Raw genomic sequence first — 22,397 nt, 5'->3', positions numbered from 1 at the left:
GTAAGCGTTCAGCTACAGTAAGTCCTCTTCATTGTACTGTCAATCATTGTAAAGCAACTTGGCCAGTCAATTCTCCAGCAATCATTCTACTTTTCACAAGGTCAATCCTTCAAATACTTACAACACACAACTTAAGTCTTAAATGCCACCATTAAACTCTTCTTGCACAAATTATTTCATAAAAATCAGTGTTTATTTTTAAGTAAAAGGCACCTTCTGAGAGGCACCAACCTGCTTGTTTAGGCAGTAATGGTAAATCCTCTCAAGTTAAAAGTTATTCTGGTTGTCCTAGTTGGCGGCCAGCAAAATGTGCACTTATTCAGCTACTGCATGTGGTGAATTTCTGGACGTTAAAGATCTTATACCACGGCCTAAAACATTAACCAGTCAGTGTGAGATAAAGAACTGCACATTTTGGACACCCAAGATGGACTGATATATCTGTGAAATGTACTGAAATCAGTCTGAATGTGATTTCAGCTACACTGTGCTTAATGAATTAGTGTACACGGCAATTCACAGAAATTAAAGAACACTTCAGTAAATTCATTTTGATTTTTTTTTATTCAAGACACATACAGGTTTTTAAAATCTGAACAAAATGAAAATGCATTTTTCTAAACTAAGACTGATCAAACATTTGGGATATAGCTTACAGAGGGGTGAAATGACGGAAAGCTAAGCCAAAGGGCCCAAAATCTGGGTCTCAGTCCATACACTGTACATGACACTCCAAAACTACTCTTCAAATTCTAAAATGTGACGTGAGACCCAACCGCACAAAGCAAACATGTCACAGGTACTTTTCATTTAACGCATACTAACAAAAATAAGAATGAACCTTCATTTACAGTTAAGTATGAAGGAAAACAAACGTGACAACAAGGTCCTGTGAAACTGCTGAAAAGGGCAACAACCATTTGACATTTATTCCTTTTATTTGATCTTAATTAGGCCACTACATCTGCGGTTCACCTTGTTTTAAGCAGCGGAGATTGCGTTTTTTGAAGGATTGAGGTCTTCAGCTCTTCATTCACTCAGCTACCACAGCGCCCCCTGGTGTGCACAAATAGTCAAAGAAACACTATTAGTGGCCAAATCTCATTTGTGCAAAACAGTTATGTACTATACAAAAAAGAAAAAAAGAAAAAATAAAAACTCCCTGTTTCTGGTGATCACTTCAGCCATTTCATCATTACAATATTAGACATGGAGATATAAACATGGCAACTATTTACAGGCCAATCAAGCAGTAATTAGTACAAGGATGAGACAAGTTGGATTGATGAGACACTTGGCCATTTTCCACTCGTCTTCTTGCCTAACCATTTAGGCCTGTGCTGTACTATGGACACAGTGACAAAACTGTCAGTGGCTGTTCAGTTGAACAAGTACAAGCATTTAAAAGGGAAAAGCACACAAAACCTTGGGACCATGAAAACTACTTTTATGATGGACTTTTTTCCCCCTGGAAGAGTAACCCGCTTGATATCCCCTTGTCGGTACAGCTCAACAGACACACGCTGTTGCTGAAAACAAGAGATGGGGAAACAGGTCTTGGGTGGCACAAAGAAACAATGGCTGCACTAACCGTCCAACTGCCTACATCGAATAATTGGTTGAAATATACTTCAGGACTTTTCTTAAGAGACGGAGTAACAAGCAAACCGAAAGGAAAGAAACAAGACGACACAAATCACATACAAAACACCAATCACGTTTCCCATCGGTCTGACCAGCAGGCAGGAACAGTGTAACCTGGCTTGCGTGTTAATCTTTACCTGTGACTCTGGGATATCAACCGGGTTCATCTGAGAAAGCCCAACATTTAGCTTCCCACTTGTTTTAAGTGCAGTAGCCATTTGACATTTCAAAACCAACAGAAAGAAATAAAACCTGAGGATATTAGCCATATTTAAAACGGGGAAAATAATCAAATGAAACCAAAAACATCAAGCTCTGAAACACGTTCACAGGCAACAGCATTCAAATGGATGTGGGTAGAGAAAGGAGTACCTTGGGTGAGTACCTGCATAGTTTGACAGTATCCTTGATTTTTAATTTGGCTTTTCATGGGGTCGCTCACAACACCAACGCTGTGTGAGGTATGGAAGTCAGCTGCAATAATTCATTAACCCTACACTTCCATCATCCCAATGCTATCGGCTCTCGACTTTAAGAACAGACTGCATTAAAGTGCAAGGCAAGGAAGCACACATCCATGAAACTGGAGAACAGAATCAACACTGACTGCAGTTTTAATCAATAAAAAAAAAGCTGCTCTCGTGAAAACCTCAGACATTACAAGTACAGCTAAAACTGCTGTGTGCTTATATATGTTGATGCATACATAGGCACACAAATTTATAGGATCAAAGTATGAATTATACAAATACCACAGCATATTCTTACTGCGAGCATTGAGTTAACAGTTGAGGTTCAGATAGCACAGGTAGAGGCAGGGAAAAAAAAATTTGGAAGACAACTTGTCTAAGAGACAAATGTGTATGACCGATACAAAACGAGGTACCTCCAGACATGTTTGTCAGGACTACACTGGCTTTTCCCTCTGGGTTTGTGTTTCATTCTACCTTCTTCTGTTTCAGCCTTTAGTCCCATCTTCAGTGCATACTTACGATGCACTATTAAAAAACAGGAAGAAAAATCACAGACATAACTGAAAGAAAAGGGGGGGGGGAGAGGGGGAGGGAGGGGAGGAGAAGCTGGTGGGGGAGAGTGCACTTACCTGGAGCTGATCTGAGGTCCTATCAGATCAGTTTTAATTGGACTGAGTGTCACCTTCAGAATGGAGGTCTTCAGCGGTGCCATTCACCTCTACTGGTGGAGGCCGAGCCTCCATTGGCTCGCCGGGCCGCTCGTCACCTGAGCCCCTCCCACTGCTTCTCTTCTCTTCTGTGTCCTTGTGCTCTGGAGGAACAGATGTAACGTGGAATATTTACATAATCAGGGCTGCGCAAAATTGACCAAACAGGTTGGAAAATGTACAGATACATGTTGTGATACGGGCACATGGCACATCAGCAAGCAGTTGGTGTTAACCAATAATGAAAGTTGAGAACAACGGTTTATAAATGACTGATCACCAGTTATGCGGTTGTGTGTGGCCTGTGAGGTTAAAACTATGTGATGAATGTCTGGATGGCAGAGAAACTTCAGCACGTGTGAAAATGACAGCTTGCAGACAAACATGCTAAACACAGGCTGTGATGGAGTTTCATGAGGTGTCAGTTTCCCATACCTGAGTCACCCCACAGCGACACACATCAAATAACACAAAGATAAAAAACCCCACAATGTTACATATCCCCTTAAATCTAATATAACTTCACTTATTTAGTGTAGAACCTATAGCAAAGAGCATGTTAAAGAACATTAAAAGTTTATAAAAAGCCACCTAAAGATGAACCATGAAAGGTTTGGCAGTGTTTATTGCCAAAATGCAACACAAATGAAACTACAGAAGAAGATCGTTCTTTTGAAGATTGTTGTGTTGATCGTCTTTTACAGTCTCATAAGCACTAGAATCTCCAACTAAAACGGAACCACCGGATGTATTGACAAACCGGGTCATACCTTTTTCTCTGGCAGATCGGTCCTTCTCTCTGTCTTTGTCTCTGTCCCGGTCCCTGTCCCGACTACGGCTGCGGTGCCGATGACTCTTGCGCTCAGAGCTGCGGGACCTCCTCCTGTCTCGGCTGCGGGACCGCCTCTTCCTGTCCGAGTGCTCCCTGCTGTGCCGTCTCTCTCGGTCACGGCTCCTGAGCAGCAGACGGGAACACTGTGAGCAGGTGTGTGCAACAACACCCAGTACAGCTACAACATTCATTACGGACAGAGAGGACCGGCGGAGCTGGTGAAGGCGGTAGACGCTTCACTTACAGCATTTCAACAGAGTTGGGGGTGGCTGGCTGAATCAATTGTTTATAATTATGTCCAATGTTCACATTTACATTTACGGCATTTGGCAGACGCCCTTATCCAGAGCGACTTACATTTTAATCTCATTTTTATACAAGTGAGCAATTGAGGGTTAAGGGTCTTGCTCAGGGGCACCTCAGTCATGGCCTCAGGTCTGGGAATCGAACCCACAACCCTCCGGTCACAAGACCAGTTCCCTAACCACCAGGCCATGACTTCACATGACCCCAAACACATTGCATTAGTTGCTAATGCTCCAAGCCATCACCTCAAACTCTGAATATTGTAGTAATAACTATCGCTGCAAGCTGACAAACTGATACTGCCAAATGATCTGATGCCGTTATCCCAGAAACAGCCCAGCCATCCTAGACCCACTGGACTTATTGTGGCTCCACAAACACACTGAAGAGGCAGGTTGGACTAAAAATAGTGGACTAGACCAAGGTTCCTATCTAGTGGAGGATGTGTTCCCTCGAGTCTTCGTCCTCTGAAAGTTTCTCCCTTAATCCCACCCAGGGAGTTGTTCCTGCTCATTAGGGAGCTAGGCCCATACGTGTTGGGATGCTTTTTGTACTTTGCATGGACAACTACAATAAAACTTCTGATGGTGTGTCACAGGCCCAGATGCATAACCACGTTCTACGTCCCCCCCCCCCAACTGAAGGGGAGGTTGTGCAGCAAACGTGGGCGTGTGCACGCACCGGCTCCTCCTCCTGTCACGCTCCCTGCTCCTGCTGCTCCTCCTCCTGTCCCGGGAGCGGCTCCTGCGGCCGGAGTGGCGGCTGTGGGAGTGGCTGCGACGGCCACGCCTCTCGCGTTCTCGCTCTCGGTCCCGCTCTCGTTCTCTCTCGCGCTCTCGTTCCCGCTCCCGCTCTCTCTCTCGTTCCCGCTCTCTCTCCCTCTCGCGCTCTTTCTCCCTCTCTTTTTCCCGCTGCTCCTCCTCCTCTTTGCGCTTCTTCTCGCGCTCCTCCCTTTCGCGCTCCCGGTCCTCCCTCTCACGCTCTCTCCTCCCCCGGTCATCTTTGTCCAGGTCCTCTGAGCGCCGACGCAGTTTCTCCTGAACAATCGCGTCACGCAGAAACAAAGAAGTAATTAAAGGAGAGAAAACACAAGACAGACTCTAGTGGGAAAAAAATGCATTACTTTAGAGCCTGAAATTGTCAAAAACACATCATTAAAACAGCAGAGTGGGTAACAGATGGTGTTTACAGAGATCAGTCATTTACTCATACCGTTCTCAGCACCCAACCCAAACACTGATTTTATGACTGCTTAGAACAAGCAAAAAAGTATCACAACATCCTAAATATAATCACAGTTGAAACCGAACAGCATCACAGCCACCTTCAATTCTGAGCACTAGTGGGCAAAAGGTGGAGCATAAAGTTCCAAGCGACAGTTTTAGTTTGTTGGGAAAAGTGCTACTGAGAAATACTGACGTACGTAACGGTATAAATACTTTTACTACAACTCCAGCTTTAGAAACACATAAACGCAACAGCTAATGATATCCCACACATTTTCCCTTAAAACTAAACCCGACCGACATGCCACAGTTCAATTTCACACAAAAGAGAGTAAGTAAAAAAAAAAGGATACGCACTTCTCTCACCTTGAGCTCCTCCACGGTGGACTTGATCTTGGCGTAGCCCATGTGCTGTTTGCCCATTAGATGGTCGTCCACTCTGGACTGAGCATCACCAACGATGAGGAATGCGCCGCACACCTCACACACCTCCATCTGCTTCTCCTGAGCAGCAAAGCTCTCGATGGTCTGGCAGACGAAAGAACCATTAAAAAAAAAAGGCAAACCTCGCCAAGCTTAAAACGCCAGAACTCCGTGGCAATGAGGGTTAGTCCAGTCACACGGTGAAAGCTGGTACAGCACGCGAGGAGTTAAAACGGTGTGTAGACGTAAGACTCACGGAAGGTGTTGAGCTGAGCTGCTCCCGTTCCTCCTTCAACTGCTCCACCAGTTTCATCATGCCTTGAGCTTCCTCCACACGGCCTTCAGAACCCAGCTCTTCAATCTGGAGATACACCACCACAGACCAGCGCTCATATAGACATCTACCTGCATATCACGTTACCATTCGCGCTCATTCAATATGGATCTTTTTCTTGCTTAAAGATAATAATTAGCCACTTCTGTTAAGTGATTCATTAACCTGACATCAGAGAGCAGTGAACTCTGTTTCTATTCAAGAGGCTGAAGGTTAAATAAGATTAAATAAGGCAAAAAAAAGAGAGAGAGATAAGCATGTTATGATTCACTGTTCAAAATATTAAATCGTACTGTTGCTTGTGGCAGCAAGTAAAATTATTTGCATATTATACAATTTATATGTAAATTAACAGAATAAAACCACTTTCAGAAAAAATAAGTTGTGGGCACATGTATTTTTGTGGGGCACAGTTTAACTGTTTTATAGTTCCATCATGAATCATCAAATATTAAATAACAGTGAACAATTAACGTGTTGGCCCATTGCATCTTCAAAAATGTTTTATAATGAAATAATGGAGACGGTTTATGTCCTTAACGAAAATACTTTAACCTCAATCACAACACACTGCACAATCATACCTGGACAACTAGTTCCTCAATCTTCTCTGTGAGCACCTGGGCCTTCTCCTCATTCTTCCCAGATGGTCCAGGTCCCTGTGACAAATACGCATATATATTAGACACCACAAACACACACCTCCCCAACACATACTAGTGCATGTGTGTGTGTGTGTATATGAATGAATGAATGTTCAACTTATATAGCGCCTTTCTAGATACTCAAGACCTGCATATAGATGTGAAAACTGTAGTCAAGTACTAATGGTTTCCAAAGCAACAGGACACTCATTTCCTCACACAGCTGATGAAGAACCTCTTTCAGAAATGTCCTATTTCACTGGAGATCATGCGTATTTCTGTTGAATATCTCTACCTCTCTTAATGCAGTTACTCAAGAGGAAAAAAACTAGCAAACTGCTATTGGTGTATTGTCTTGTTTCCTTAACAAGTTTTGGATTGATTGCTATTTAAATCTCAAGTGTTGAAAAATGAAGAATGAACACTCCCGCACCCCAGAGGCCTGTTGGGCCTGCGATAGTGCCAGTCTGGCATGGCCTCTCCGGATCCGGCGTTCCACCTCAGCCAGGAGACTCTGCAGATATCTCAGGAAGTCTCGCTCATAACCTTCCTTCATGAAGCGGGAGCTCTTCTCATACCTGCCCCACACATTACCAGGTTATTTCAAGTCTTTGAACAGAGCCTCTATACAGCAACTACACAGCACAATGACATTACTTACATTTTCCTCAGGTTTTCATCATGAATCTTTTCACAAGGACCTAAAAAGGGAAATGTGTATCATTTACTAATAACCGATTATGTAAAATACTTGATACAAAGTACACAATACTTGAATCAAAGAAAATGTAACCATACCCAAGTCGGAGCGGGTGTTGGTGAACAGTTCGGCTGGACAAAAGCCACACAGATAATACTTGCAGACCTGTGAAAAATTCAAGGAAAAGCGTTTATACGTTACACCAAACAAAATAACTCCTCGCCTCTACTTCAGAATTGCAACATGGTAATATAACATCACATTTGCAAGGTGACGTGAAGCTTATAGCTGCTGTTACCAATATGCAAGCTATGAGGGTGGCACGAAAACACAAGTTGGATGATCTGTGTAACAGTAGGTGCTATAAAACAAGGGGCTAGCAAACCTTACAGTATTATGATCGATGTCTAGCTACTACACACAACGAATCAGTCGTTACTATCTGACATTTAAGCGTGACTGGATGCAAGACTATATTTAAAAGCAGGTTACCTATATATAGGTATATATACATTGTAAGGTGTCTGTTAATATATAGTGTTAATATATAGGTATATGTATAAAGGGCATATATACCTTGTAAGGTGTCTGTTAATATATAGATATATGTATATAGGTATATATACCTTGTAAGGTGCCTGTTAATATATAGGTATATTTATATAGGTATATATACCTTGTAAGGTGTCTGTTAATATATAGGTATATGTATATAGGTATATATACATTGTAAGGTGTCTGTTAATATATAGTGTTAATATATAAGTATATGTATATATACCTTGTAAGGTGTCTGTTAATATATAGGTATATGTATATAGGTATATATACCTTGTAAGGTGACTTAATATATAGGTATATTTATATAGGTATATATTAGGGGTGGGACGCGATTAAAAAAATTAATCGAATTAATCGGAAGCTTTGTAATTAATTAATCGAAATTAATCGCATTTTAATCGCATTTCAGTATTTAACATGAGAAATATTAATTTAAGTTTGAATGATGAATGAATCAATGAACATAATCATAAACTTCAACATCTTGTTTATTTTTCCACCAGTCTACTACACAGACCAATATATGTGTAGTGTGCAGAAAACAGTTCAGAACATTGGAAATTCTGATCAAAAATGTTGTTTAATTTTGGGAGTTTTGCTCAGGATATTGGAAGAATTGAAGTAAATCAGAAGATGTTTTTTAATAGCATTTTAGCAATTTCTTTAATTTCCCAGGCTTCTGCCACAGGCATCTCCATAGTGCCTAGAAGTGGTCTTCTGCATGCTCAAAGCAAATGACTGGATCTTCATCATCTATAGATTCATCATCTATATGAGCTGTCACACCAAGATAATTCTTGTTGCTAACAGAGGTCCAGTGATCCCCAGTCAGAGCCACATTTGTGGCGCTCTTCACAATAACCTGTTTTACTTCCTATTCCTCATCATACAGCTGCTGGATTTTCTTCGACATTGTCTTTCTGGGGTGAGTTTCCCAAAACGTTCTTAGCGCCAAGTACTTTGTTACCTCATTCTTACGTACGAGGTTAAGTACTTGGCGCTAAGAACGTTTTGGGAAACTCACCCCTGGACGGTAGTTCGTAACTTGCATCAGTTGACGCAATGTGCAGCGCTTCTTGTAAGTCTTTATCTTCGACCACTGAGAGCGGACAACACAAATAATGTGACGCGTCATGTTTAAACGCGTGCGGAGTCGCGCGCTACGGCCACTCGCGAAAGTTTAATCCAGTCTTAATGGTCCAATGAAGGTCATTTAAAAACCAGGACGTTTCCTCACAGGATGTGAATTACGGACGTTTGGTCACCCTATCGTACTAGGAATACATTTAGCAGCTAAGTTATCATTACTGACCTGCGCGTTAAGCTGGGCGTACACTGTGCGATTTTTGGCCCATTTTCAGCCGATTTTTCACTCGTTTCGGCTCAATCGCGTGTCGTGCATCGTATAGTTTACACAGGTAAACGAGGAGCGATTCACAACTCCCGATCAGAAATCGCAGCGTCGCAAGAATATCAAACATGTTTGAAATTCAAATCGCTCCTCGTGAGAGTATCGCACTGTTGAAGCAGCTCCACGAGCCGACTATCCCTGCGATTTAGTCGTACAGTTTGAGCTGGAGCTGAGTACACGATTTAAAATATCGCACAGTGTACGCCCAGCTTTAGCCGCAACATGTTTTGCGTTGAGGTGGTAACGAAGGGTGGAAGTGCTCCTGTGATAAGCGAACTCCTTCCTACATAAAGTGTAAATAACACTATTTTTGTTTGTAGCCTACTTCCATCTGGAAGTTTATATTTAAATTTCCCATCCACCAGCATAGCCTCTTCAGTCATATCCATCATGATCTTATTGTGCGTCCATATAATCTGTATGTCTGGAACTCGTGCACTGAGAAACATTCCACGGTGCAAAAGTGTCTCGTCCGTTAAATGCGTTAATTTTTTTAGTGCGTTAATTTTCCTGTAATTAATTAATCGAAATTAACGCGTTAAAGTCCCACCACTAGTATATATACCTTGTAAGGTGTCTGTTAATATATAGGTATATTTATATAGGTATATATACCTTGTAAGGTGTCTGTTAATATATAGGTATATGTATATAGGTATATATACATTGTAAGGTGTCTGTTAATATATAGTGTTAATATACAAGTATATGTATATATACCTTGTAAGGTGTCTGTTAATATATAGGTATATGTATATAGGTATATATACCTTGTAAGGTGACTGTTAATATATAGGTATATTTATATAGGTATATATACCTTGTAAGGTGTCTGTTAATATATAGGTATATTTATATAGGTATATATACCTTGTAAGGTGTCTTAATATATAGGTATATTTATATAGGTATATATACCTTGTAAGGTGTCTGTTAATATATAGGTATATTTATATAGGTATATATACCTTGTAAGGTGTCTGTTAATATATAGGTATATGTATATAGGTATATATACCTATATATAGCTTAACTATACAGCTGTGTTCACAGACACGTTACAAGTCAATTTAACGCAAGCTAACCGCTTCATCCATCAAGCTGCTGCAGCTTCATCGTTAGCTGGATGTGTAGTTGGTAACGGCTAACACCACCCACGCCACGCAGGATCAGCTAGCTGGCTAACTGGGCAGAGGTGGCAAACTCGTGTTCACGGATAAGCAGAAATACTTCACTGGTTACGAGACTGTGACCGCACCTGCCTAACGCGAAGGCGCCTGTTAAGAAACCGAAACCGTCTTAGTCAGCGTGTTAGCCGAGAAGATAGCGGGGCTGCGCCAGCTAGCCATCCAGAAAGACGGGCTAGACAGACGCTAGTTAGCTAATGCTAGTTAGCTGGCTGGCGGCACATCACCCGAGTTAGCCAGTTAGCATGCTAATCTAACCAACGTAAGTAGAAATATTTAATGCAAATTAATATTTAATTATTTAATCGTATTTGATAACCGCGACTATCAAAGCGGAGGTCCCCGCCACATCACGAACGACTAATCTCAGATTCGTACACGTCCACACCGAGTGAAGACGCTTTCAGCTAACCGGCTAACCAGCTAACCGTCGCCACTAGTAACGCCTCAGAGTGGCGGGGCGGCTAACGGGCTAACTGGCTAGGTGGCTAATTGGCTAGGTGGCTAACGGGCTCGCGACCAGCTCGTTATCTGGCGACTCACCGTCTCGTGGTCCCATCGTACGTTGGAGCGCTTTTCATCCGGGGCCAAGTTTCTGTCTCGGCCCATTAACTCGTCGAGTAGTTGGGCTGCGGAGAGCATTCTGCCTCTACGTTATTCGCAGTGAACTACAGTATCTCCTTATTGTTCATTTACAAACGCGTCCGACGTCTTCGGGAGTCGGTTGTACCAACAAAATGGCAGCAGTCCTTCACACAACAGATACTTCCCAGACGTCTGAGTCGCCACCCTTACCGGAGACGAGAAACGCGCGTTTGAAAGTGCGCCATCCTGTGGTTGGGAGTTCAATAGCGCTTGCTTTATGCATTATTCACATTCTATATACAGTATATTCTTTCGCTAACGGAGCCCTCGCCATCAAATCCCTTTTAACAGTTACTTTTATGTATCCAATATGTTTTTTGAGAGTGAGCTTTCAGACTTGACATGCAGTTGCTCTGTCCAAGAGGTTCAGAAAGAAATGCATTTCAGTTTAGCAATGAAATGCTACGATTTCTTAAATTGTATAGCCTAACTCTCGTCCCCAGATAATGTTTTAGTGCAAACGGCTAATAGCCTAATTTGTTTTGTGTGTTGTCTTTTTACTTTGGTAATAGAATATATAACGTCCTGCAATTGGTTTTAAATGGGCAGTGTCCACGGGCACATATACCTATAATTATTAGGTGACTCTAGACCCAGCAAACAGTGAACGTCCCGGGGACGTTCGCGGACGTTCTTATTAGAGGTTTTTTATAACGTTCGCGATAGGACGTTCCTATGCCATAACGGACGTTCCCAGCAGGTCCCCTCGAAGACCTGGCGGAACGTTCCCAAAGATACATTCACAGGACGTTCGGTGACGTCCCCGTATAGTCGTTGAAATAACGTTATTTTTGTTACATTTAGAGAACGTTTGAGAACGTCCGGACGTGGTCCCGCGACCGTTGTCATGGTGCGTGCGTGAAAGGCAGTCAGCTGATTTAGAGTTTTACTCACTAGAGGATTAGCAAGCGGGAACATAAACGCACGAGCCGTCTTCTCGCGACGTAGGAACGTTAGCTAACATGAATATTCTGACAGAAGCCGTTATTTTAAATTCAAGGCGAGTCACCTACATTTGATTAAAATATGGTTAGCTAGTAAATACATATCTTAGTAAATTTATCTTCTGAGTTGCGGCTAATGTATGAGGTGATTTTAATAAACCCTCAGCTAACCCCTCTGGATAATCATAAAACCCGATCAGCAAAATCAAACAGTTGTACCAAAAACGGATGCCCATCTGTGGCTGGACATTATTTCTATATGGTCATGGCTAGAGCTAAATTATCACTACGCTACGCTACTAAATGATAAAGTTATATGAATCACTGCATTAAGACTTCAATAGTAAGTAACGTTAACTGATGTTGATGGTCTCAGCCACAGATAACAGCCGACGATAGCATTCGCTATAAGTAGCTAGCCACATTAACAAGTTAATGCCAACTATACCTAGCTGGGTTAGCATTGATTTGAGTAGCTGATGTTCTTCAAGCAAAACGTTCAAATTACTTCATTTATCGAACGCTTTATTATAACTAGAGGTCACAAAATTAAATGTTAACAAACGTGTATCTTTGTCTATTTTAGGCTTCACCCCAAGAAACGTGTGAAAAGGAGGCTTGAAACGGCGTTCAAAATGCGCACATCAGACACTTTTTTCGCATTTCAAATAAAAAATAATAACTTGTTTACAGCCTATCACTTCTTGTGTGTTCATTTTTATTCCATATGCAATACCCGGATTTACTAAATCAATAAAATCTAAGTTGTTTTAGAAGTAACATAAGAAGTAGACCTAAACAATTTAACACATAAGAGACGTTTAAAGGACGTTCCTTAAACGTCCGCTCATTGTCCTCTGGATGTTTCCAGGTGGTCCTACAAACGTCCTTTGTAACGTCCACTGAACGTCCCCTGAAACATTTTGGCGACCCTACAAAAAAACGTCCAGAGGACGTTCGCAGTGTTGGTTCGCGGGACGTCCTCGGGACGTTTTTTGTTAGCTGGGGAATTAATTACGGGGTGACCGCAAAGCAGTCTGAACTTGCACTCTGAACATTTTCTGGTTGTACAATAATTTAGCCTGATTCATTTAATTTAAATCAACATGTCATCCGTGTCAGGGAAAATCATTCTTACACCTGATGACTGAACATGTAAAATCATACTATTGGTGCCATTTTATATTTAATAATTTATGCTCATATTTAATTATTCCTGGGATGTATTTAGTATTTGTATAGTTTAGAATATTTATGATTGCAGTATAATTATATTAGTGTTTATCATTTATATTTAGTTTAATCTGCATTTATTTTAATGTGTAGAATTTTCTAGAATGAATAGGAACTGATGCTGAGCGATGACGTTTCGAGAGCTCGCGCATCTATCGAATGTAAACGGTTGTTTTTGTTATGATTTGATCTTCAGTAAAGACGGGGCGAGCTCACTGTTTTCTACCGTCGTTCAAACTTTTAACACGCGTAGACTCGTTCATTCCGTCTGACTGAGTGGTTATTTGTATGAATGAAAAGAAAGAAACTGTCAACAATTTACGAACAAACATTTAGCCACTACATTAAGTAGAAAACAGTCGCCGAGGGCGAGAGAAGATTCGCGGAGGACTGAACGCGGTGTACACCATCGGATCTCCAGATGACTTAAGTGATGCTGGATGAGTACAAACACATTGCGATTGAATGTTAATGCTTCAGATTTCGCCAGTAGTGACGAAAAATCGATGACTGAATACTGTGGTTACCGACGCCAAGTAAAGTGGCTGAGTCATCATTAAAAGTTTCAAGAGGTACTAAAGGCGCATTTCCACTAGGGCCTGCTTGGCGCGGTACGGTTCGATACGGATCGATTCGCAACGGAACGGTACGGTCACGTTGTGTTTCCATTACAATGGTGGACCACCACAATATGGGTGGAGTCGCTGTTGGCGCGCGGGTTGTAGTGTCGTGACATCATTTGTATGCGACCCGGTCGATGCCCCTTAACACATACCATTATTGTATCTTATTTATCTTTATCTTCATTATTGTATGTGATTGCTCTAATTATTGATAATAATTTGGTATTACTCAAACAGGCTGAACACAAGATGGCGCCCACCGTGGCAGACGTCTTTGTGTGTTCCTCCGGCAACCGACGCTATTTAGTATTTATTATAGTTTTATTGTACATTTTGTATATACAACAAACACACGGAACATTTAGCTACAGTAGAGAAGCATTGTTGGAGATAAGTAAAGTTCGTCACGAACTCACTTTCAGCCTCTCGGACTTCAGCTTTCTTTTACGCTCGGACTCCACCACCAGCTCAACAACACCGGCCTCAGGTGAGCAGCGCAATCGACGAACAGAGCGGCCAAAGCGTAAACGGGGCAAGAGAGGTGGGCTACATGCTAGGCTAAAGGCTAGGGCTACTAGACCACCGCTGCCCAGCCTGTTGCTAGCTAACGTCCGCTCCCTTGAAAACAAGCTGGATGAGCTGAGAACCAGAACAACAACTCAGCGAGAGACCAGAGAGTGCTGTGCGCTTATTTTCACGGAAACCTGGCTCTCAAACAGTGCACCGGAATCAGCGATCCAGCTGGAAACACACACCGTTCATCGTGCAGACCGTACGGAGGCGTCGGCAAAGAACAAAGGCGGCGGTGTCTGTGTTTTTGTAAACAAACAGTGGTGTTCGGATGTAAAGACTGTCGAGAAACACTGTTCAGCGGATTTAGAATTTCTGCTGGTGAAGTGCAGACCCCACTATCTGCCGAGAGAGTTCAGCGCCGTGTTTATTCTGGCTGTTTACATCCCACCACGCGCGAACTTGGCCACTGCGCTGGGGCTGCTGCATGACGCCATTAATAAACAAGAGACCGCACATCCAGACGCCGTGTTCATTGTGGCCGGCGATTTCAACCACTGCAACCTGAAGACTGTGCTGCCCAAATATTATCAGCACGTGAGCTTTCCAACCAGGGAGAGGAACATACTCGACCAGGTCTACAGCAACGTGAAGGGTGGCTACAGAGCCGTGCCTCGGCCGCACTTCGGACAGTCCGACCACATTTCCGTGTTCCTCTACCCAGCATACAGACAACTTCTCAAGCAAGGACCCCCTGTGAGTAAAATAATTAAAGTGTGGAATGAAGAGACTGACTCAGTGCTTCAGGACTGCTTTGATAGTACTAACTGGGATGTGTTTAGAACTGCTGCTATGAGAGAGGATGGTTCTGTGGATTTAGAGGACTATGCTTCTGGGGTAACGGGTTACATCAGCTGCTGCATCGAAGCCACTGTCCCCACAAAGCGCTGCATAACGTACCCCAACCAGAAACCCTGGGTAAATGGCGACGTTCGGTCCATGCTGCGTGCCCGACATACTGCATTTCTCACTGGCAGTGCTGAAGACTACAAGAGGTCCAGATATGATCTGCGTAGATCCATCAGAGAAGCCAAGAGACAGTACAGGCTGAAACTTGAGGGCTACTACACCACCACAGACTCTCGGCGCATGTGGCAAGGACTGCAGCACATCACCAACCACCAGCAATCAAGCAGGGCGATCACAACCAGCCAACAAACATCACCTGATGAACTGAATCAGTTCTATGCTCGCTTTGAGGACTCCAACTTGTGCCCTGGACAACTGGAACTGGAAGATCTTACAGACAAGGAGAGCATGCAGGACTCAAAGTTCACAGTGACTTCAGCAGATGTGCGCAAGAACTTCAGGAAAATAAAACCACGGAGAGCGGCTGGCCCGGATAACATCCCTGGACGTGCACTCAGGGCCTGTTCATCAGAACTGGCAGACGTGTTCACGGACATTTTTAACCTATCTCTCGCACAAACTGTTGTGCCAACCTGCTTTAAGACCACTACCATCATTCCCATTCCAAAGAAAAATACTGCGACCTGCCTGAATGACTATCGACCTGTGGCACTCACCCCAATTGCAATGAAGTGCTTTGAAAGAATAGTCATGACTCACATTCAGCAGAACATTCCAAACTCCATAGATCCTCTCCAGTTTGCATACCGTCAAAACCGTTCCACTGACGATGCAATCAACACCGCACTTCACACAACCCTGACACACTTAGAGGGCAAGGATACATATGTTAGAATGCTGTTCATTGACTATAGTTCGGCATTCAACACGGTTGTTCCATGCAAGCTCGTAGAAAAGCTCATCACCCTCGGACTGACACCCGCCCTCTGCAGCTGGGTGCTGAACTTCCTCACGGACAGACCGCAGACTGTCAGAGTTGGCAGCCGCACATCAGGCACAAAAATAATGAACACAGGGGTTCCCCAGGGCTGTGTGCTAAGCCCCCTTCTGTACACACTCTTCACATATGACTGTGTGGCCTCCCAGAACAACACCAGCATCATAAAGTTTGCTGATGATACGACAGTCATTGGACTGATCACTGGAGGGGAAGAAAAGGCTTACAGGAGGGAAGTGGCTGACCTGGTGACCTGGTGTCACAACAACAATCTTTCCCTGAATACTGACAAGACCAAAGAAATGGTTATTGATCCCAGGAGAAAGCAGGAGCCACACTCACCCCTGTACATCGGTGAGACTGAGGTCGAGAGGGTGAAAACCTTCAAGTTCCTCGGTATCCACATCAGCGAGGATCTCACCTGGTCTCACAACACACACACCATTATCAGGAAGTCCCAGCAGCACCTGTATTTTCTGAGAAGGCTGAGGAAGTTTGGCATGCCATCTACAATTCTCAGCACCTTCTACAGAAGCACCATCCAGAGTGTCCTTAGCAGCTCCATCACGGTCTGGTATGGAAACTGCACTATGCAGGACAGGAAGGCTCTCCAGCGGGTAATCAAAACTGCACAGTCCATTTCAGGAACTACTTTCACACCCTTACAGGACATCTATCACTCCAGAGTAATCAAAAGATCACGCAACATAATCAAGGACAGTACACACCCACAGCACTCACTCTTTACACTCCTCCCTTCAGGCAGACGATACAGGAGTGTGAAGTCCAGGACTAAAAGACTGACAAACAGTTTTTACGCACAAGCAATCAGGCTCGTTAATGCCTCTCAAGCCCCCCTCAACGCTCCACATGTTCCTGCACCTTACCACATTTAAATGCCCTTAATGTGAAATGTTTACACACACATCTCAAATATTTTACGTCAGTAACTCCCAATGTTCACATGTCCACAGTCTCTTTGCACAGAACTTGCACACACTTTGCACAAAAACACTTTAAATATTTCGCCATCGTGCGAAATACTCAAATACACTTTATTTTTCTGTATTTAATTACTTATTTACTCTTGTATTATTCCTTACTATTGTATTGTTTAAAGATTTTAATATTTTAATGGTGAATGGAGGAGGAACACCAAAGTAAGAATTTCATTGCACAGTGTAACTGCCTGTTTCTGCTGGGCACATGACAATAAATCTCTTGAATCTTGAATCTTGAACACACCCTGCATAAAAAGCATCAGTCATACAATCAAATGAAATCAAACTTTATTATGAAATATAGATATTTAAAGTACAACATATGTAAATTGTGACGTTTGGACAGAAGCAGCAGGAGACAGAGGCTGAGGGTGACCTGTTTTATTCTCCATAGAAACTTAGGAACTCAGGCACCAAGGCAGTAGAAACAGATAAGCAAAAGAAAAGTAGAATACAAGCGATAAACGAGGACTAAGGCACACAGGTGAGTAACACTCTTCTCTCCCACGGAGCGAGACGGGGTAGCCAGGTAAATGCGCAGCACTGGACGGCGCGACCTGTGGAAATAAATACACCCCAGCTGATTAGAGACAGGTGCTAGTACTCTGGTGATTAGGAAGGTGGGAGTGATCGAGGCTGCGAGGGTGTGCTGCGTGTGGTTGTGGGTGTGCGTGTGACCGAAGGTGTGTGTTTGGGCGCCCTCTGGCAGCCTCCGGGCCGGCCTACCGTGACAGAACCCCTCCCCAAGGATCCCTCCAGCCGGACTTTCCTCGGGCGTCCCGGACGGCGCGGAGCAGGAAGACTGGGATGCTCTCGATGGAAGGAGGCGAGCATGGAGGGGTCCAGCACCTGAGAAGCCGGAACCCACGACCGCTCCTCAGGACCGTAGCCCTTCCAGTCCACCAGATATTGCAGCGCTCCACCCCGACGCCGAGAGCTCAGCAACCTACTAACGTGGTGCGCAGGTCCGTCTGACAGTTGTAACGGAGACGGCGGTCTCGGTCTGGCCTCCGCGCTCAGAGGACCCTCCCGGTACGGCTTCAGGGCTGAAACGTGGAAGGCCCTGGACACTCTTCTGTCCCCCGGCAGTCGAAGCTGGTAGGTAACGGGGTTAATGCGTCGGGCAATGACGTAGGGCCCCGCGTAACGGTCTGTCAGCTTACCCCTCGGCCCGAGATGGCCATCGCTGGTTGACACCCAAACCTTGTCCCCTGCGTGGTACTCCGGGGCTTCGCTTCTCCGCCGGTCAGCTTTAGCCTTGAAGCGTCGCACCGCCTCCTGCAGCTTACGGTGCGTATCAGCCCACACTCGCTCGCTTCTCCTGCACCAGTCCTCCACAATCGGTTGGTCGGATGTGGCAGCGTTCCAGGGGTATAGAGCCGGCTGTCTCCCTAGAACGCACTCAAAGGGGGTTAGTCTGGTGCTGGACTGAACCAAGGAGTTCTGAGCGTATTCAGCCCACAGGAGCAGCGAACTCCAGGTGTCGGGATACTCACTGCAATAGGCACGCAGAAACCGTCCCAGCTCTTGGTTTGCGCGATCTACTTGCCCGTTAGCCTGTGGGTGGTAGCCGGATGTCAGACTGACCGTGATGTTCAGCTTTGCGAGGAACTCCCTCCAGACCCGAGAGGTGAACTGTGGTCCTCGATCGGAAACGATGTCTTCTGGGATTCCGTAAAGCCGAAACACCTCGCGGAGCAGCACCTCCGCTGTCTCCCACGCTGTTGGCAACCCTGGAAGCGCTATGAACCTCACCATCTTAGAGAACCTGTCTATGACGGTAAGGATGGTGTTGTTACCCTCCGACACAGGCAGGTCCGTGACGAAGTCCACAGCTGTGTGCGTCCAGGGCTGCCTGGGAACTGGAAGCGGCAGTAGCTTGCCAGCCGGAGGAGTGCGCGGCACTTTGCTCCGCGCGCACTCACCGCATGACGCAACGTGACGCAAGACGTCTCGGTGCATACCGGGCCACCAGTAACGGGCTCCCAGCACCTGCGACGTACGGGTGGACCCGGGATGTCCTGTGCCAAGAGACGAATGCGCCCAGGTAATGAGGGGAGTGCGTTGTGCCGGGGGAACATACCTGCGATGTGGAGGACATCGGGGATGCGGATTAGCCGCGGAGATCGCCCTGTCGATCTCCCACTCCACAGAGTTGAGAAAGCACTCCGCAGGGAGTATGGGTTCCTCCTCCGTGGACTCCTTGCTCTCAGGAAAGGACCGAGAGAGGGCATCGGCTCGTGTGTTCTTAACCCTGGGGCGGTAGGTGACCTGAAAACGAAACCTCGAGAAGAATAAAGACCAGCGGGCTTGTCGTGCGTTCATTCTCTTGGTGGCGTTCAGGTACTCCAGATTTTTGTGGTCCGTGATAACACTGAAGGGATGTTTCGCTCCCTCTAACCAATGCCTCCATTCCTCAAAGGCTAGCTTCATCGCCAACAGCTCACGGTCACCTACCCCGTAATTCCTTTCAGCGGAGCTCAGCTTCTTAGAAAAGAAAGCGATCGGCTTGGGAGAGCTGTGCTTCTTGAAACGCTGGGACAGCACAGCCCCCACTCCCACATCCGAAGCATCCACCTCAACAATGAAGGGCTTGCTAGGATCGGGCTGATGCAACACAGGAGCCGTTGCGAATGCCCTTTTTAAAGCCTCGAAAGCCTGCTCCGCCGCAGCGGTCCACTGCAGCCGCTTAACCCCCCCACGCAGTAGGTCAGTAATCGGCCTTGCTATGCGGCTATATGACCGGATGAAACGCCGGTAAAAATTCGCGAAACCCAGAAAACGCTGTAGTTCACGCCGTGTGTGCGGCTTATTCCATCCCATCACCGCCTCCACCTTGCCAGTTTGCATGTGCACCGAACCTGGCCTGATGATGTAACCCAGGAAGCTTACCTCGGTGAGATGAAACTCGCACTTCTCTAGCTTGCAATAGAGCCTATTGCGCAAGAGAGTGCCCAAGACGGCGCGCACGTCACGTACGTGTTGGTCCATGGAGGGTGAATAAACGAGGATGTCATCAATATAGGCGACGACGCATTTATTCAAATACTCACGCAGGACCTCGTTAATGTACGCCTGGAAGAACGACGGAGCCGAGGCCAAGCCGTACGGCAAGACCCGGTACTGGTAATGACCCGTGGTCGTGCTAAACGCCGTCTTCCATTCATCCTCCTCGCACATGCGTATGAGGTTGTAGGCGCTGCGCAGATCCAGCTTAGTGAACACACTCGCTGACCGCAGCTGCTCCAGTGCCGACGGCACCAGAGGCAGAGGGTAGGAGTAGCCCACTAGGAGGGAATTGAGCCCTCGATAATCCACGCATGGCCTCAGACCACCATCCTTCTTCTTTACAAAGAAAACACTGGCTGAGGCGGGCGAGGTGGAGGGAACGATGTAACCCTGAGCTAAGGCCTCCCTGACGTACTGCTCCATGATCTTATTCTCCTCCTGGGACAGCGGATACACTCTGCCCTTGGGGGGAGTCGTTCCCTCCCTCAGGGTGATAGAACAATCCCAAGGACGGTGAGGTGGTAGCATAGCCGCCCTCTCGGCGCTGAACACTTCCTGAAGGTCCCGGTATTGGCTGGGGATCGCTTGGGGGTTAGCGACGTTGGGGCTCTCTATACTGGTAGTCAAAAGCCTAACTGGGGCTCTACGGTAGGCGCGTCTACCCGGAGTCGACCAGCGTAGTATGCGACCAGAGGACCATCTTATCTGAGGGTTGTGCAGACGGAGCCAGGGCAAACCTAGTGTGAGGGAGTAACGTAAATGAGACAAAACATGAAATGAAATGTGCTCTGTGTGACCCTGGATAGTGAGAGGGGTGCTGTGCGAAACTGTATCAACCCCCCGCCCACAGGCCGGCCATCCAGTGCATGCACGCGCCTCGGTTCCTCCAATGGCCTGAGAGGGACTCCGAGACGCTCTGCCAGGGTCCGGTCCATCAGGTTCTCCGACGCTCCCGAATACACTAGGGCAGAAACCCCCACAGAACAGCCCTTATAAGAAATCACAGCATTGATGGAGAGCAATTTTCCAAGCAAGGAGTTACTCACCCGAGCTCTGCCACCGCTCGGGTGAGCGGGCTCCTTGACGGCTGTAGTCTCCCCTATCTGCATGGGCTCCACCGTCTGGTTGGTCTTAGGGCTATCCTGTGTGGGGTTCCCAAGAGCCGGACCTTGTGACGCGCGACCACCTCTCTCCTGTACGAGGCGGTCGTATGTAACGGCCAACCGGACCACTTGATTAAAGTTCTGCCCCTCCTGTCTGCAGGCTAACTCGGCCCGCAACTCCGGACGAAGGCTGGCAATGAAGACGTCCACCAAGGCGGCGTCATTCCAGCCTGTGCTGGCCGCCAACGTGCGGAAGTCCAGCGCGTACTCCGCAGCTGAACGCGCGCCCTGCCGGAGCTTTAACAGGCTCTGCCCGCAGGTGCTGCCTTGCCGAGGATGATGGAAGACCTCCCGCAGTTCGGCGACAAAAGCATCATAAGCCGACAGGAGAGGTGATGCGCTTTTACTGAGCGCGGTTCCCCATTCCAACGCCTTACCGGTCAGGCGGGAAAGTACATACGCTACCCTCGCGTTGTCACTCCGTGTGGAGTGGTATGTGAAGTAGAGCCCACACTGCATCAAGAAGCCCTCACACTTCTCTGGGTCTCCGTTGTAGGGCTCTGGTGGTGCAATGTGGACCTTATCCTCCTCGGAATCGGGAGATGAGGGCGTCCTCGCTTGGGACGTGATACTCTGCAAACAACTGGACATCATCTGCATAAGTGTCCGCATCTCCTCGATCTCCTGTTGTTGCTTACCTATTGTTCTCCCGTGTAGAGTTAGGATCTCTACGGGAGATAGCTCTTCTGCTCCTGCTGCTGAAGGCTACGCATTCTGTGATGTTTGGACAGAAGCAGCAGGAGACAGAGGCTGAGGGTGACCTGTTTTATTCTCCATAGAAACTTAGGAACTCAGGCACCAAGGCAGTAGAAACAGATAAGCAAAAGAAAAGTAGAATACAAGCGATAAACGAGGACTAAGGCACACAGGTGAGTAACACTCTTCTCTCCCACGGAGTGAGACGGGGTAGCCAGATAAATGCGCAGCACTGGACGGCGTGACCTGTGGAAATAA

General features: G+C 45.9%; 1 protein-coding gene across 3 annotated transcripts; it reads right to left on the bottom strand.

The window, feature by feature from the left end:
• Positions 1-545: 545 nt before the first annotated feature.
• On the bottom strand, positions 546-11,227 carry luc7l3 (LUC7-like 3 pre-mRNA splicing factor). Of its 3 annotated transcripts, none has more exons than XR_013129382.1 (11): positions 10,992-11,224; positions 7,388-7,454; positions 7,251-7,290; positions 7,023-7,167; positions 6,530-6,604; positions 5,868-5,972; positions 5,546-5,716; positions 4,644-4,999; positions 3,595-3,779; positions 2,030-2,928; positions 546-1,056 (listed from the first exon to the last, which is right to left on the bottom strand). XR_013129382.1 is itself a non-coding variant. In XM_076997208.1 (11 exons), the coding sequence occupies exons 1-10, from the start codon at positions 11,088-11,090 to the stop codon at positions 2,780-2,782; spliced, it is 1,392 nt and encodes a 463-aa protein (XP_076853323.1). In that variant the 5' UTR covers positions 11,091-11,224; the 3' UTR covers positions 546-1,056; positions 2,747-2,779. The 3 variants fall into 3 exon arrangements, 2 of the variants coding, with proteins under 2 accessions (XP_076853323.1, XP_076853324.1); XM_076997208.1 differs by having other exon boundaries at positions 2,747-2,928; XM_076997209.1 differs by having other exon boundaries at positions 546-2,928; positions 5,555-5,716; positions 10,992-11,227.
• Between the last annotated feature and the right edge of the window lie 11,170 nt (positions 11,228-22,397).

This window comes from Brachyhypopomus gauderio, chromosome 2, assembly GCF_052324685.1.
Source record: "Brachyhypopomus gauderio isolate BG-103 chromosome 2, BGAUD_0.2, whole genome shotgun sequence".
In the NCBI taxonomy this organism is placed as follows: domain Eukaryota; kingdom Metazoa; phylum Chordata; class Actinopteri; order Gymnotiformes; family Hypopomidae; genus Brachyhypopomus; species Brachyhypopomus gauderio.
The sequence above is the reverse complement of the archived record's forward strand: the minus strand, read 5'-3'. Positions and strand labels throughout refer to the sequence as shown.

Bases quoted from the DNA above. Each gene is read 5' to 3' on its own strand.
- luc7l3 (XM_076997208.1), bottom strand. From the start codon at position 11,090: ATGCTCTCCGCAGCCCAACTACTCGACGAGTTAATGGGCCGAGACAGA. The intron at 7,168-7,250 runs GTAAGTAATGTC...TGTGTGGGGCAG, and splicing joins GATGAAAACCTGAGGAAAAT to GTATGAGAAGAGCTCCCGCT. The intron at 3,780-4,643 runs GTGCGTGCACAC...TCTGCTGCTCAG, and splicing joins CGTGACAGGAGGAGGAGCCG to GAGCCGTGACCGAGAGAGAC.